This window comes from Thunnus maccoyii, chromosome 11 (genome assembly GCF_910596095.1).
Source record: "Thunnus maccoyii chromosome 11, fThuMac1.1, whole genome shotgun sequence".
NCBI lineage: Eukaryota > Metazoa > Chordata > Actinopteri > Scombriformes > Scombridae > Thunnus > Thunnus maccoyii.
Genome location: NC_056543.1, coordinates 2,488,472 through 2,503,609, shown reverse-complemented (window position 1 = coordinate 2,503,609; position 15,138 = coordinate 2,488,472). Strand labels below are relative to the sequence as shown.

The 15,138-nt window shown below is 40.0% G+C and overlaps 1 protein-coding gene across 1 annotated transcript in view; it reads right to left on the bottom strand.

Annotated features, from left to right (window-relative positions):
* The window catches only part of LOC121906955 (contactin-associated protein-like 5), a 111,906-nt gene that overhangs the window by 38,623 nt on the left and 58,145 nt on the right, over positions 1-15,138 (bottom strand). The window contains exons 7-10 of the mRNA XM_042426214.1: positions 14,964-15,107; positions 14,489-14,762; positions 3,919-4,062; positions 3,633-3,792 (exon numbers count right to left, since the gene is read on the bottom strand). Coding sequence (XP_042282148.1) covers positions 3,633-3,792; positions 3,919-4,062; positions 14,489-14,762; positions 14,964-15,107 — 722 coding nt within the window. The remainder of the gene's footprint in view (positions 1-3,632; positions 3,793-3,918; positions 4,063-14,488; positions 14,763-14,963; positions 15,108-15,138) is intronic.

The following is a 15,138-nucleotide window of genomic DNA, read 5'->3' as shown; positions in this document are numbered from 1 at the left end:
TTTATACCTAGTTATAAATTCTTAAAGGCGACATACTGTTTTTTGTGATTGTTATTTTTATACTATTATGATGTTGGATGTTAAACATGGTCAAACTTACAATTAATGTATATAAAAATGTTCCCTGTAAGTCAAAACCCAGGGCTTCAGCCCATGGATGTATAAAGAGAAGTGGATACAGCGTCAGAGGCGGAGCCCCATTCATTCCTATGAATGTTGCTCTGTGGTGCATGAAGCCAAAAAAGCTACTTCCTGAAAACATACTGCACATGCTCTATGGACCCAGTGGGGCTCACTAGAGACTCTGTCGGCTGAGACCGCTAACTTCCAGTTTAGCCCTCCGGCTGATTTGAACGGGGATAAAACGATACAATCATGTGGCTTTTCTAGACTTTCCAAATGGACCGAATGGATCACATTCTGATAATGAGACGAGTCATTTCGTGGGGGTTGTGACGCTCAAAAAAAATGTATCTGCTGATTTGCAGATGTCTCTTTTACAATGTAAGTCTACAGGAGAATTTTTTTTGGGCCCAATAGCATCACATGTCGCTGTAATTACACCGTCCACTGTTAATTGTCCGCTATGTCAAATTGGCTTCAAAGCCTGGCGCTGTTCCTGGGGGTCGCCTCAGCCTTCCCTAAACTCTCTGTTTTGCAAAGCTTCCTCTTTGTGATGGCATCAGATTGTTCGTGCATGCTATGTTTACGTAGCCTCTGGATCTGGAGGAAGCTTCCTGAAGCTGACCAATCAGAACAGAGTGGGCTCATCAGGAGGCGGGGCTTAAAGAGACAGGAGCTAAAACGGCCTGTTTCAGACAGAAGCTGAACTGAGGGGCTGCATAAAGGACCAGTGGAAGATAAATAAGGAGTTTTTAACTGGAAATCATGCAAAGATATTCCAGTATACAAATATAGATCTCCTCTTTAAAACAACATCTCCTTCTCTCCCACAAATCCCAAATCTAAGAATATGTAAATACTGTTGAACTGCTGGACACCAGATGTCTACTCCTTCACTGTAAAGTTCATTCTCAGTGTTTGTGCTCTGGAGGCTTCAAGTTTCCACATCACACTTCTGTAAGTTGCATACTGGACCACGATTGGCTCCAAACTAGTTGTGATGTCACAAATCCTGCAGGTGTTAAACTGAGATTTAAGGTGAGCTCAGAGAAACTTTCCTCCTTCAGCAGATGAATGCGAAAACTGTACGTACATCATTCTGCACAGAGAAGAGCCGAGAACAAGAAGTAAAACATGTTTAAAAGTGGAAGGGAAAGTGAGCTGACACATGTGGCAGGAAGTGATGTGTCGTACAGCTGTTTGTAACTCTGACACAGTAATGTTGTACAATCTGGGCAACATAGAGCAGGTAGCTTCGAATGTGACACGAGACACCGAGACTAAGACTCCCCTCAGGGCAGAGACAAGAGAAGATGGCAGCTGAAATGTTTGTGTCCTCCCTGTAAATGTTCCAGACAACATGCAGACGCTGCTGGAGCTGGTGGGTCTGATCCGGTTCAGTGCTGTGCAGGTAATGAGGGACTGATGCCACGCAGCACGGGAGGAAGCAGCTTGTTAGTAGAGCCCTCTGCCTGGGAAGGTGTTACCGAGTCTCTGCTGCAGTTTAATTAGATGATCCTGACAGTCTCTATTGGACACGGTGTCAGTGACTTCCAGTCTGCTCTGTAGAAAACATGTCGCTATCACAACAAATGAACAATGCAGGCTGATAAGTCGCTGCTGCTGAGTCGCATTAAGAGATCTCCATTTTGACTGGTGAATGCTGGATGTGTCCTCTGGAGGACGCGGACAGCTGAAGCCGCCCTTTCTCCGATAAGACTGTCAGCCACATGAGCAGCTCTGTGAGGCTGTAATTGTGAAGAAAACTGATGTTTAAGTTGGATAAAAGTTGAGGTCCAAAGATAGATTTGAATCCTCAATAGTCAGAGCAGGTGCCTGAATAACTGTCAATGAAAAACAAACGATTCAGCAGTGGCAACTGTTCACACTCATTGTTCAACGAGTTCTCAGAACTTAACGTTCAAAGCGACGCATTTGACCAAGTTATTCATATGACCATTTTCTTTCTTTTTTCTTTATTTTATAGCTCTTTTCATTATTTTTTAGTTGAAAGACAGAACAGAGCACACCAGGTCCATGAAGAATAATTCTTCTTGCAAGAAGTGAAACAGCTACAGCATCCAGCCAGACAAGGCGACATATTGAGAGGACTGAATAATAACGTGGTATATTTCAGAAAAAAACAACAAAAAAAAACCATTTGAATATTCTATCCCATAATTCGGTCATGTTAGGTCATGTCAAGAGTTGACGGTACAAAGTGGCAGGTTTAGTCTTACATCTGACACAGGTGGAGTCAAAAGTAGGTGCAATATGATCAATTTCTGATGTGACAGCACCATGGTTCAGGTTTGGTGAGGTTGGGAAAGATGGTGGTCAGGGTTAGAAGAAAGAAGAACCAAATCTGGCGACCCAACCTTCTCACCAAATCTGGTGACCCAACCTCCTCACAGTAGTTCTGTCTTTGAGGTCCTGTTCAGGTTAACGTACTGCAGGTCGTTTAAGGCGTTTGAACAAATGACAAATGCTGTAAATGCCTCTATTGTGTGGACACTGCACTACATTATGTCAAAAGTCAGAGCTTCAACCTGCTCTGAAAGCTTTGTTTGCAATGTTTTTCTACTTTCCTGACAAGATGACATCAGATCGTCACATGTCCATAAATGTGTGTCTGTAATCTTTGTTGCTAAGGTGTTTCCATGTGTTGTCCATGCTCATATTTCAGATGTGATTCAGCTCCAACATGTATGGATGGATTTGAGAAGTTGACATTTGGAGTAAAGAAGAGAAAAAGAAGTGAAATCCTGCCACTACAGTTTGTCTACATAGCCTCCAGAGCTTCCTGAAGCTGACCAATCAGAACAGAGTGGGCTCATCAGGAGGCGGGGCTTAACGAGACAGGAGCTAAATCAGCCTGTTTCAGACAGAGGCTAAACTGAGGGGCTGCATTAAGGACCAGTAGAAGATAAATAAGGAGTTTTTTTTACTGTAAATCATGCAAATATATTCCAGTAGAGCCCCAGAATATAAATACAGACCTGGAAATGTGCAGAGCATGTCTCCTTTAAGTGGAAGACACTTGGGGGTATTGGCATATAGGGGAACTGGAACGACTGTGGCGCTAGACGAAAAGTCAAAGGATCACTGAAGTCATTAGGATTCATCCTCTAGGGAACATGAATGTCTGAACAAAATTTCAGGGCAGGATATTTGAGATATTTTAGTCTGGACCACAGTAATGGACCTTTAAACTGACATTTGCTTCCCTCGAGCCCCGCCGCTGTAGCATGGCTAAAAATGAGATGAGATGGCCCAGCCGCCTCACTACAGCTACAGTCCCAGCACTCTTTGTCAACTTGTCAAGTCAAACATTTCCAGGTTTCTCATCAGGAAATGGCCCTTAAACAGCTGGTGGTGTAATTACCAGAGGTTAAATGGTCATCGACTGCCCGAAACCGGGTAAATATGTATCACAACATGTTTCTCAAATGTAGAAGTTGACCTCCTGAACAAAGCTGTGAAAGAGAACATGCTAACAACTCTTTTACCTATCTCTGATGCTGCAGGTGTCAAACTGAAGCTCGTTATAATTTCCAAGCAGTCCCTGCTGGATGTGACTGAGGTTGATTGGCTGGCTGTTGATGGATATGAGCCGCATGCAACCCTGGAAGGACAGAGTCGGGTTCTGACAGCCTGCTGGAGGACAGCCTGTGTGGAGAAGATGCATCAAATACAAAACACCTTTAGCCCTACATGCTAGTGGAGAGCAGAAACCTTTCAAAAGCTGTTCTGATACTGGATGTGTGTCAGACAAATCTGTGATGATCTACTGACCTCCGAAGTAGAAGCTGCCTCTGGGTTCCAGTTGTTCCCACTGTTCGATGGTGGAAGCCGGCTCGTTGTCCAGAGTCAGACTGATCTGCAGACTTCTGGTGTCCAGACTCACAGAGTGCCACAGTCCGTCATTAACTCTGTGACCTACAGACAGAGAGAAAGACTTCACATCAGACTTCACCGACAAACAGTTTAGTTTTCTGTGGCACAAAATCATTTTTTGTACCTTAAAGGAGTAGCTTGACATTTTGGGTAATGCACTTATTTGCTTTCTGGCAGAGTGAGATAAGAAGATCATTTCATTTTTGTCCGCTGGTTGCTGTTTTACAGCTGCTTATGTGCTGGACTATTTTTTTTGGCTGGGATCTGTTGTTGAGACTGTATATAGCCAAACTAGCTGTTTCCACCTGTTTCCATATTTTCCATATTTCTTATCTACGCCAACTGACCCAGACTGGAACAGACTTGCTCCAACTTTTTCAGATTCAGACTCAGCTCGACAGTCGTCACATGTTTTCCCACCTTAATTCACTGCCAGTGTTCTTCCCATATTGTCAAACTTTTTGACAATTAATTCCAATGAACTGCTGTGATTAGTGGATTTACTTGTGGAGGTGGAGTAAAATTTTTGCTTTGAGTTCAAATGTGGGGGATTTTGCCACCAAAATTCTTGCTGTTGACAAAAGGAAAGCTGTCTTAAGTGAGCTGACATGTGAAAAACATTTGGCACCACACGATTTTATACTATTTTATATAAGAACGAGAAGCAATTCTTGTTGATCTTGTATGGATGAACTGTAGCTCTGGAGGATTTCAATTTCTGCCTTTGCATTACAGTTAAACAATATTTCTACCAGTATTAATAACACTGTACTCAACAAGTTCATTTCTGAACACTGGGAACACAGTTCGTCACTAAAAAGAAGTCTGATGAAGTAAAGAAACATGATCAGATGATCTGACAGGTTGTTATTGTTGTTATTATTGATAGCAAAACTACACACTGCAACTGGAATGTATCTTGAGTAGCTACTAAATGTACTAAAACTGTAATTTAGCCTAATCCACAATCTACTTTTGCATTGACATGTTCAGTGACGGCATGACGGCAGCTGTGAATAAAAAAAAAAACGCTATTTTGTTCTTGATTAGAGCTCAGAGGAGACGAAAGGGTTCATGCACATTTATTGAGAGTTATTTCAATTTGTCAAAAATATGGGCTGTTAGGTCGGGTTTGTCCAGGCTCTTGGGGGAACGTTTGCTCTCACAGAGTCTATCAAAGTCCAATGATGCTTGTCCTCCTCCCGAAAGACTGCAAGAGCCTCGGGCGTCGTTCTCTCCACTCGATTGGCTCTTTCATGGAACAAGCGAAGTAGCCGTGAGGGACTGCTGGCGAGCTCCTTCCCCCCCTTCACAGCTTGTATCCATCTCAAACTGAGCTAGAAGTGACAAACATTGTCTATATAGAGGCTCTAATGTCTTTTATATCACATCAGTGATATATATTACTCAAGTGTCTGGAAAAAGAAAACATTTGCCTGCAAAATGTTTCATCAGCCTGCTGGTTTCCCCCCTGTGGCTGATCTGTCAGACATGTAAGAGTCTGTATGATTCAGCCGCGCCGCTGCCGCAAGGAAACAGTTTGATGACTTTAATGACATCACTACTCTACCAGTCACCATGTTCATCACAACACCATGTCTACTCCCCTTTTTTAATGTTTACTCATCTTTTATTTCTAAAAAATAAAATGACTGATATTACTAGCATTTATTTTTAGCATACAGAAATTAGGGATGTGCAGAGAGCCCAGTATTTGTATTTGTATCTGTATTTGTTGAGGCAGCAAAATTATTTGTATCTGTATTTGTATTCGAATAAAAGTGGAAAGAGGCCTAAAAATCCTGTTTTTGTTTTTATTACAATTTTAGAATTTTAGAAAATTAAAGTTACAATTAGTGTTCATAAATAAACTACCTTATGAAGGAGGTCCCCACATTGGATCTTTAACTGGAGTCTCCCAGATCATAGACGACTGCGCTGACTACTGAACTAAAACTTCTCATTGCCTCATTGCAGACAGACCTCTAACTAACAAATATTTTTTTAAAAATAATATTTTTTTTTAAAATATAATAATGTATCATGCATTTGTATTCAGGCACACCCCTAATAGAAATATAGTTTATGTAGTTACATAGATAAATACTCTCCCAAGACTGAAAACATGATGCTGTTATTAGTCTTTGGAGCCGTTTCTAAACAAACTAACCTGACAAACATTAATGTCAGTTTGTGTGGGAGTTGGGAGTCTATAAGCTGAATAAAAGAAGAAACTGATCGATATTCTCTCCACAGTAGTGTTTTGGCACTCAGTACAGCACTATATCAAACAGGAGCTTTGAGTTGTTCCTCAAACTGTCCAGCATATGAAAAAAAATGTTTTACATAAGTGTTTGACTGCTCTTGTAAAGTTGGAGCATGACAGAAAACATGAGGTCAAGAGTAGACACAACCCTGCAGGGCGCTGCTGTATGTTTGACACTGTTATGAAGTGTGTTGTTGCAGCAGGAAGGTTAAAGTTTTTAAATTAATTCCTTTTAGATTCTATAAACTGACTCTTTATAAGATATTAATTCCACTATTGGTGCACTTATTGTATGTTAGTGATTATAAGGAAACAGTCCGACATTTAGTGAAATCTTCAGTATTAATCAGCTGTGTGTCCAGTACAGAGAAAGGCCCAGGATGTGTTTAGCCTAGCTTAGCACAAAGACTAGAGACAGGGGCAAACTGCTAGCTAAAAGAAAAATAAATCTTGTTGTACATTGTTCATTGAACAGGTGTAGAATTATAAATGTAAAAAGGAGACATTGTAGGAGGCACAGTGTCTGCACACAGCATCTCTCAGGTCCTGAACTCATGGTGGGGTTTTTAGTTTGAGCTTTGTCATGACTCTACTGTCAACTGAACCAGCTGACTACAGGACAGTCTGATGTTTAAGCTAGGTATCCAAACTTCACAGTTTTTTGTGTGTTTTTGACCAAGACAGCAAAAACAACCGGTATCAAACGCTTGCTCAGATTGATGCTCTTCTTTATCAGTCCTATTCATTTTTGTCAAAGTCTGACACTGTGAATGAATCAGCTGTTAGCAGTTCCTGTTTGCAGTGTAGTCATGGACGTACAGACAGTTATCACTGGATTACTTTGATACTGAAGAAAGCTGAGAAATGTGTTTCTCAGGCAGGTTCTGAAGCCTCTTCTTTCTTTCTGTGGTTTCTAGGCAGATTTATGGAGGTTTATTTGCGATTGTCTGTGTGTGTGTTCAAACTTGACTGAGTTATGACTCTAAGAAGGAGTCCAGGTTTACAAGTTAGTGCTAGATGTCGTGCTATAGCACCGACATCTCAGACCAAAACAAACGTGTGTGTGTGCACGTTTACTCATTCAAGGTGGAAAAAAAAAGAAAGAAAGCCAACAACTCATGAAACTCAGATCAAACTGTCAAACTAGGCCATGCTGATCAAATATGGATCAAGATTCTGTTACTGTGTTACCTTTTTCTCACCTCAAATGTTTTTAGACACATATTTTAGTGAACTGTTTGGCTGTAATTTGAGAAATTTTTGCGGCTGCCATCTTGGAAACGGGCGCGGAGAACACAGAGGGACTCACGTTCACTAACATGCACAGAGAAGCTTGGATAACACAGAGGGAGCGTGACTTCATTCACTGCTCAGGACTCCATTACTCCACTATATCTTTACATAGCAAATAGTTGTTTGCTGACATCCAGTGAGGCTCATTTATCAGTCATTTATTGCTCCTTTAAGTTTTCTTCAGTATCACAGTAATCCAGTGATAGTTGTCTGTACATCCGTGTTACATAGCAAAGAGGAGCTGCTAACAGCTGATTCACATGACTTTTAATGGAGACTATTTGACAAAATGTAAACAAATCTGGTGTTAAAACGTGTCTGAAAGAGAACAGCTGCTCCGACCTGCAGCTGACATTACAGCAGCACATCTGATGAGCTTTTATGGGGTCTTGCTCTCCTGATGCTTTTATATGTTTCCATCTGTCAGATCAGCAAAAACATTTTTGTAGGAGAGGGAAAAACCTCAGAGATCCACTTTAAAACACAAAGATGTCGCTCCGGATGGGATTTAAATGACAGTAGGAGTAGCGAGTTCACTGAAAAAACAGTCGCTCATTCCAGTTGTAGTTATTACTGGGGTGGGGGTGAAAAATTAAAATGTTAAAATCACCTCACCTCCCCTTGAGAAATAACTCCCGTCCAAATGAGGCTTCAGTTAGCAATTAGTGTTAAGATATTATATGTTCTGAACACAGAGATGACTTTCTCCTCTGACTCTGGGACACAGAGAGGATTTCTGTTTCTTTTACAATATGCAGCTGCTTTTGCAGCAAGTATAATAGAGACATCTCCATTACGCTCGAGGCACAGCTAGTCTTATTATTTAAACTGTAAACTCAGAAACCAGGCAGGTAAATTCCACCCAGCATGTTCATGTTTATTGTCCCAGCTTGGGGACACCAGAGGAACCGTGAAAGATCCAACATCAGCTGCTGTTTAAGATACACAGTGCATTCACTGTTTAGTTTTGATTCATCACTTCCTGTGCAGAGATTTTCTGCATCACATGGACGAGTATCACACAGAAACCCCGATGTGAAGAATTTACCTCCTCTGTCTGTGCTTTGTGCTCGACATTCAGATATGAAACAAGGTCTGTTCACACAAATTTACTGTCTGAATCTCAACGTTGTCTCCTGATGGGCCTTCATGCTGAGTAGTGAGATTAATTTCTTACCCACAATGTTCTTTGTAATTACTCCCACTGTGGCCACAGTAATTATCCAAAAAAAGAAGGAAAAAACAAATAGAAGCCAAAATAACACTGATATAAAAATGGACATGGCAGATACACACGAGATTAAAACATGAACCTCAAAACTTCCGTGAGCTGAAGTTAGAGATCGTCTCAAAACTTCTTCTCATTAAACACACAACATCTAAACAAGAACAATCTGATCTGTAGTTTCCTGCTGTTTAAAACCCCAATCACAAATCATCTTTTATTATTTGATTAATTCAAGAAAATGGTTCCATTAATAATAATAATAATAATAATAATAATAATAACCTTCATTTGTATGGAACCTTTCATACATGAAATGCAGTACCTTGAACTGCAGATAGAAGATACTTAACAAATCAAAGGTTGTGAACATGCAGTAAAATACTATAAAACTGAGTACATTTTTTAAAAATGAATAGATAAAATAATATATATTTCAGAGAGAATTATTATGATGTTGTGTAGGCAGCTAAACTTACATATACTGTATATAAAAGTAATGCTAGGGTTACCAATAATGATTATTTTCATTATCAATTAATCTGTTGATTATTTTCTCTATTAATCATTTGCTCTGTGAATTTACCTGTATTATTGCCTATTATTTACCTGTTTATTTGCCTGTAAATCTGTGCTGATGTCTTCAATGTGCTAAAATATTCGATTGAATGTTATATATGTTGAAGAAAAGCAGCAAATGCTCACATTTAAGAAGCTGAAACCACAGAATGTTTGATATTTTTGCTTGAAAAATTACTGAAATTATATAATATTCTGTCGATCAACTAATTGATTAATTGACAAATTGTTGCAGCTTTAATCTAAACAAAAGAAAAAAGAACATTTTCACTCAATCTTGCTGAGATGATGAGATGATGAAGAGTTTGAGCAACAAGCGTCATGTTCATAAATATTCAGTTTACTACCAGTGAAGACCAGAAAATATTCATTCATATTGTATTAGATTCATTTGAGAGGCTGGAACCAGATAATTGTGACGACCCCCCTCAGAAGACTGATGTTATTGTTGTTTTTACTGAACTGATGAGGATGAGGATGATCATTTCTGACTGATGTTTTTCTGCATCATGGATGATCGAGGACGAGAAGTGAAAATAAAAAGAAAATAAAAGAATATCTGAACGTCTAAAATGCCGAAACAACTGCGGAAAATTCCAACTGCTGATGTGTGACGATGTGATAAAGGGTCTGACATCCGCTATATCAAACGTTAGCTAACGTTAGTTCTCATTAGTTGCTGTTTGCATGTAGAAACCTTAAAAACATGATCATTCTCAGGCAAGTTCTGGACTTACGGGGAGTCTTTTTTCTATGATTTCTAATCAGTGTATCAGTGACACACATCGACACACTGAATCTAAAAGTGTGTGTATCACGTCTGTGAGTTTAGGTTTGAGTTATGACTCAGAGAAAGTTTTCAAGTTTTGATGCAAATCTTTGCTAAACTACTAAATGGACTCTTGTTTTCTCAGCTGCTGTTTCCAAGAATGAAGTCTGAACCTCAGTCGACATCATATCAATAAAGATTTACTGTAACTACTAATATGGACACGTGGTTGTTGCGGAAAAACCTCGACTGAGCTGAAGGGAAGCAATAACTGACACAAACAGTGATGCAAATGTAAAGTCTTGGTTACAGTTGAAGGAGGCGATTTATATAAAAAGAGTTGACAAAATTATAAATTCAGTTAGAGGTGAACAGGAGGCGTCTCTCTGTGAATCCACAGTTTGATTCTATTCAGTAAAAAGAGTTTTCGGTGTGAAGTTGAGACTTCAAAAAGAACCTGTTGTGGTTCATGAATTTCTAGCTGTGATCCCCTCCAACCTGCCATCTGCTGATACTCTCTCTTCACCAATCACACATGATTACATGTTATCTCTGCACAGCAGTCTCATGATCCCCTCGTGGCTCTCTACATTACATTTTTCTTCATGTAATCCCAAGAAAATGAAGGTTTTATTGAGGACAAAGGCCCTAAAAATATGAAGGGTGAAATTATGTGCACAACCACATCTTGTCCTGTTATTATATGATGGATTCGGTCGACTGTGTCCAGTGTGCTTCAGTAGAATGAAGCATTATGAATACAATACAATGCAGGCAGCCAGATGGACTACATGTCTGACTCCTGGGTTCCTCTGCAGCTTCTATCTCACAATGTTTTCAAGGTTTTCAGACATATTTGTTTACCTGAACTGCAGAGAGAACCAGGCCTTTATTTGAAACATGTTTGGGGGTTTTATGATTATATTTCCTCATATTTTAATAAGAAGCCTCCCTGTTTTCTGACCTGCCCTTGATGTATGCAGTAGCCTATATTTTACATTTCCACAGCAATAACTCCATCAGTACGACAACAGTCATGTCACACCCACCACTCTGCTGACACATCTGTTCAGGAAAAAGGTTAGGGTTAATAAATGGCAGCGATTAATCTCTCTGATTAGTTAACCAAGTGTTAGTTTAAATAGATTTAACTATTTATATTAACCAGGGCTTTGTTTGAGACAGGTATATAAATGCCCACTTTTTGATGTTTGATGTTGTGCAGTAACTTGGTCAACATATCTGACTTATGGGAGGCTGGTTAGATATGCAGGAGTGAAGGTTAGAAGAGCTGCTGATATTAGAGAGGAACATCAAACTGTTAGTTGGTCCATCATTTTGGTCCAAATTGATGGATGTGATAAAGTTTTGTTTAGATATTCATGAATCCCAGAGGATGAATGCTACTGACTTTTCCTTTAGCGCCACCATGAGGTTGACATGTTTTAATGAAATGTCTCAATGACTGTTGGATGGATTGCTGTGAAATTTGACATTCATGCTCCTCTCAGGATGAACTGTGATAACCTTGGTGATCCTGCAACAACTACTAACGACATTCTCATCAGTCTCAGCTGCACTTAGGTGAACTGGTGTTCAAATAATGACCAAGTCTCAAATAACAGCCAGGTCCACCACGAACAAATGAAGAGCTTTTGTTAATAAAGGCTGGGGGGGGGGGTAGAATCACCTGCACTACCTTCTTCATTGTACTCCTGATTGATGTGAAGCTAACATCAACAAAACTCAACACTTCCTGATGTTTTTCACATTAAAAGTCCATATAAAACTAAGGCTGCAAGACTTTAATATGAAACTTCTGGAGGAAGTGTTGATTGTGTTTGTTCATGGTACCTTTAACATCATTTGAGGAAAAAGACAAAGTTGAACACCTGACATGACTCTTTGCTGTACTGATGGAGTTAAATGTTGTGCAAATGGTCATTATACTGAATTTATCAAGACGACAGTTCTCAACTAAACAACACCTGTCTCAAATAAAAGCCCAGTTCTCTCTGAATAACAATCTAAATAAGGCCCAGAACACTAATTTACAAAGTAACTAAGATGGTGAACATGGAAAACACTGGATGTTCCCCATCTTAGCATGTTAGCATTCAGCCTCACAGACCTGTAGACTCTTACTTTTCCATATACATGTGCAGGCTTGGTTTGAATTGATTTGACTCGGTGAGTCAGCACCGCAGAGATTTGCGTCTCCATAACAACAGGGCTTCCTGCTTGAAGGTGTTTCTTTAACTGATGACGCACTCGTCTTGAGTCGAAAAGCAGCAGCTTGTATACATCATGGCTGTGACTAGTGGTCAAAATCATGGCTGTAAAATGGTGAATAAACACATTTGATTTCCTATAAGTTCTTCACAATAAAAGCCGTTAGTTTGTCAGTGGAAAGCTTTTAGCAGCAGGAAAGGTTTTCATCAGCAGTAACTTAACACAACTGAAAACCATCAGAAACGGTAAAAGTTTCTGAAAGTACAAACAAGGACGTGGGAGAGAAACTAAACTTCAAACCACAGAGATTCAGTTAAAAGCTACAAAAGTTCTGAGAGCTGAACACACAGAGACTTTTACATTCTTTTTTTTAAAAAAAGTTTACTCTCTGGTTTCCAACACAGACATGAGATGAGTCTCGCCACACAGCTTGTTTGAGGAGTAGAGGCAGGAAAAGGGAGGTCGTCACATGTCGGCCGCGGTTAGCGAGACGTCACCACAACCCACTGGGAGGTGGTCCGTCTCAGGCTCAGCACAACTCAGTGTGTTTAAATCGCTAATGGAAACGCAAATCAGCTCAGCGGAAGTGTCTTTCATTGTTCAATTAAAATGAGCTTATATTTAACTTCTTATTATGGAGAAAAAAAACAAAAAAACAATGTTGCTCTTGAACAACAGTGTTTATCTGCATAAATAAGGTCTCAACATAAAGGAAACCTCCCAAAGTTTCTTATGAAAGTGTCAGAAACATTCGAGGTGATGCAGAAACAGAGCGGCAGGTCTTTGAAGTCAGTACAAATGTAAATATTGTGTCCGCCTACAACACAAATGTGTTTTCAGTCTAAATAACTGCCTGTGTGTTTGTACAGGTTGAGGACAGTATGCGGCTGTAAGCTAAACCTCATATCTGAAGGAGACAGCACACGGATCAACCTGCAGGTCTGACTGACAGGACGTCTCTAGTCTTGCTTTCATGTGTACCAGCGATCAGAGAGCCGCATAAAACAAATATGAATTTATAAACGCTAAAACCTGTCTGTTAACGGTTAGCTGAGTAGTTTTGTCTCTTTCAGCTTTTCTTTGAGCTGTTTTTTTTTGTGTGTCAAATCTTCCCATCGCTGCTCTGACGCTCACTAATTTTTCTGATGATCTCCTGAGCCAGAAAGCAGCTTGTTATGTTACCATGACAACCGGCAACAGTGAGTTGTGATGTCGGCTGTGACTACCCCGCGTATTAAACAGTGTTTTTACTGTTTATTGCTTATTTATTCTGTGTTGATATGTTTGAAAATGTAACTTATAAATGTCGCCGACTTTTTTAATGTGATGGAAGTTATTAATGAACAATGATATGATTAATGTCATGACACCCCAGGCCAGTCCCACATGGCGCTGTACACTGTGTTAAACATTAGTTTGAAACATGCATAATCACAAACTTATATGTTTTCTACATAAAAAAAACAATCTCATAGGTTTAACCTTTTGTTGACGTCCTCCAAAGGTCCCAAAGTCAACGTTCAGCTTTTATGCACCACATACTTCATCTTATATTGCTATGTATATATTTTGTATAATACTTTATCATATTTAACTATCTTATTTTATTCTGAGGATTGCTGACACTGTATTTCATAGTGTATTAATACAATGACAATAAAGAATCTATCTTAAACAAACTCTCAATTCTTTTAAATGAAGGCTGAAGACTTTCTGTTTGCTGCTGCCTTTAATTAAATCCAATTTGTGACTATTGATCTCTCACACTGCTCCGTGAATTTTATTGTTTCTGCTTAATTCACTTTTATATTCTATTTTACACTTTTTAAAATCTCATTCATGTGTATTTTTTATTGTGTTTTTTCTTCTTAATGTTCTGTATTAAAGTCTTTTTATTTCCTTCAGCACTTTGCTTTGTTGGTTCTTTACAAAGAAACCGTCAGACGACCAAAAGCAACAGTTGGTGAAGAATTTCACCTCTTGCAAGATGAAGATCGATTTCATTTAAATCAAGATTACTCGTTAAGCCTCAGTTAGACGTCAGTTAAATGTGTGTGTGTGTGTGTGTGTGTGTGTGTGTCTGTGTGTGTGTGTGTGTCCTGACCCGCCGTGGCCTCTGATCTCTGCTGTGCTGAGCTGTGGAGGGTCAGGAGCAGCCGGCTGTTGCTGATCTGCAGCTGCAGTCTCCGGGGCTCCGGGCTCAGCCGAGCGGAGAGCAGCAGCCCGTCTGGGTTCCACGTCCTGAACTGGAATCGAACGGAGAAACCCCCCATGATGGAGGACGGCGCGGCCGCCGGCAGCGACAGGAAGCTGCTGCTGGAGCTCAGGAAGGTGCAGGCCGTCAGCTGGGGCTGCGAGCACGAGAAGGTCACGTTTCCCTGGAGAGGACCAGAAACACAAAGTCACACACATTTAAAATAGCTTTAATTAATAGTTTTATAACTGCAGAGTCTGATGTGTCAGTGTGTAATGTGTTGGTTGTGACTCTGCAGCTCCTCTCAGCTCATTGTTTATCTGTCCGGCTGCAACTTTACTCTTCTTCAGTTACATTATTTAAATACAGTCGAAGTCAAACTCACCACGCTGTAAATCTGCGGCTTGCGTCTCTTGGCGAGGTCGATGATGTTGATGCCGTTGTAATAAAGGTTTTCGATGCAGCCGTGAAAATTCTTCCTGAGGAAGGTGCCCGGTTTGCCGGGCAGCGGGATGCCTCCGAAGCTCAGCTTTAATCAAGAGACCAAACAGAAAAATAAT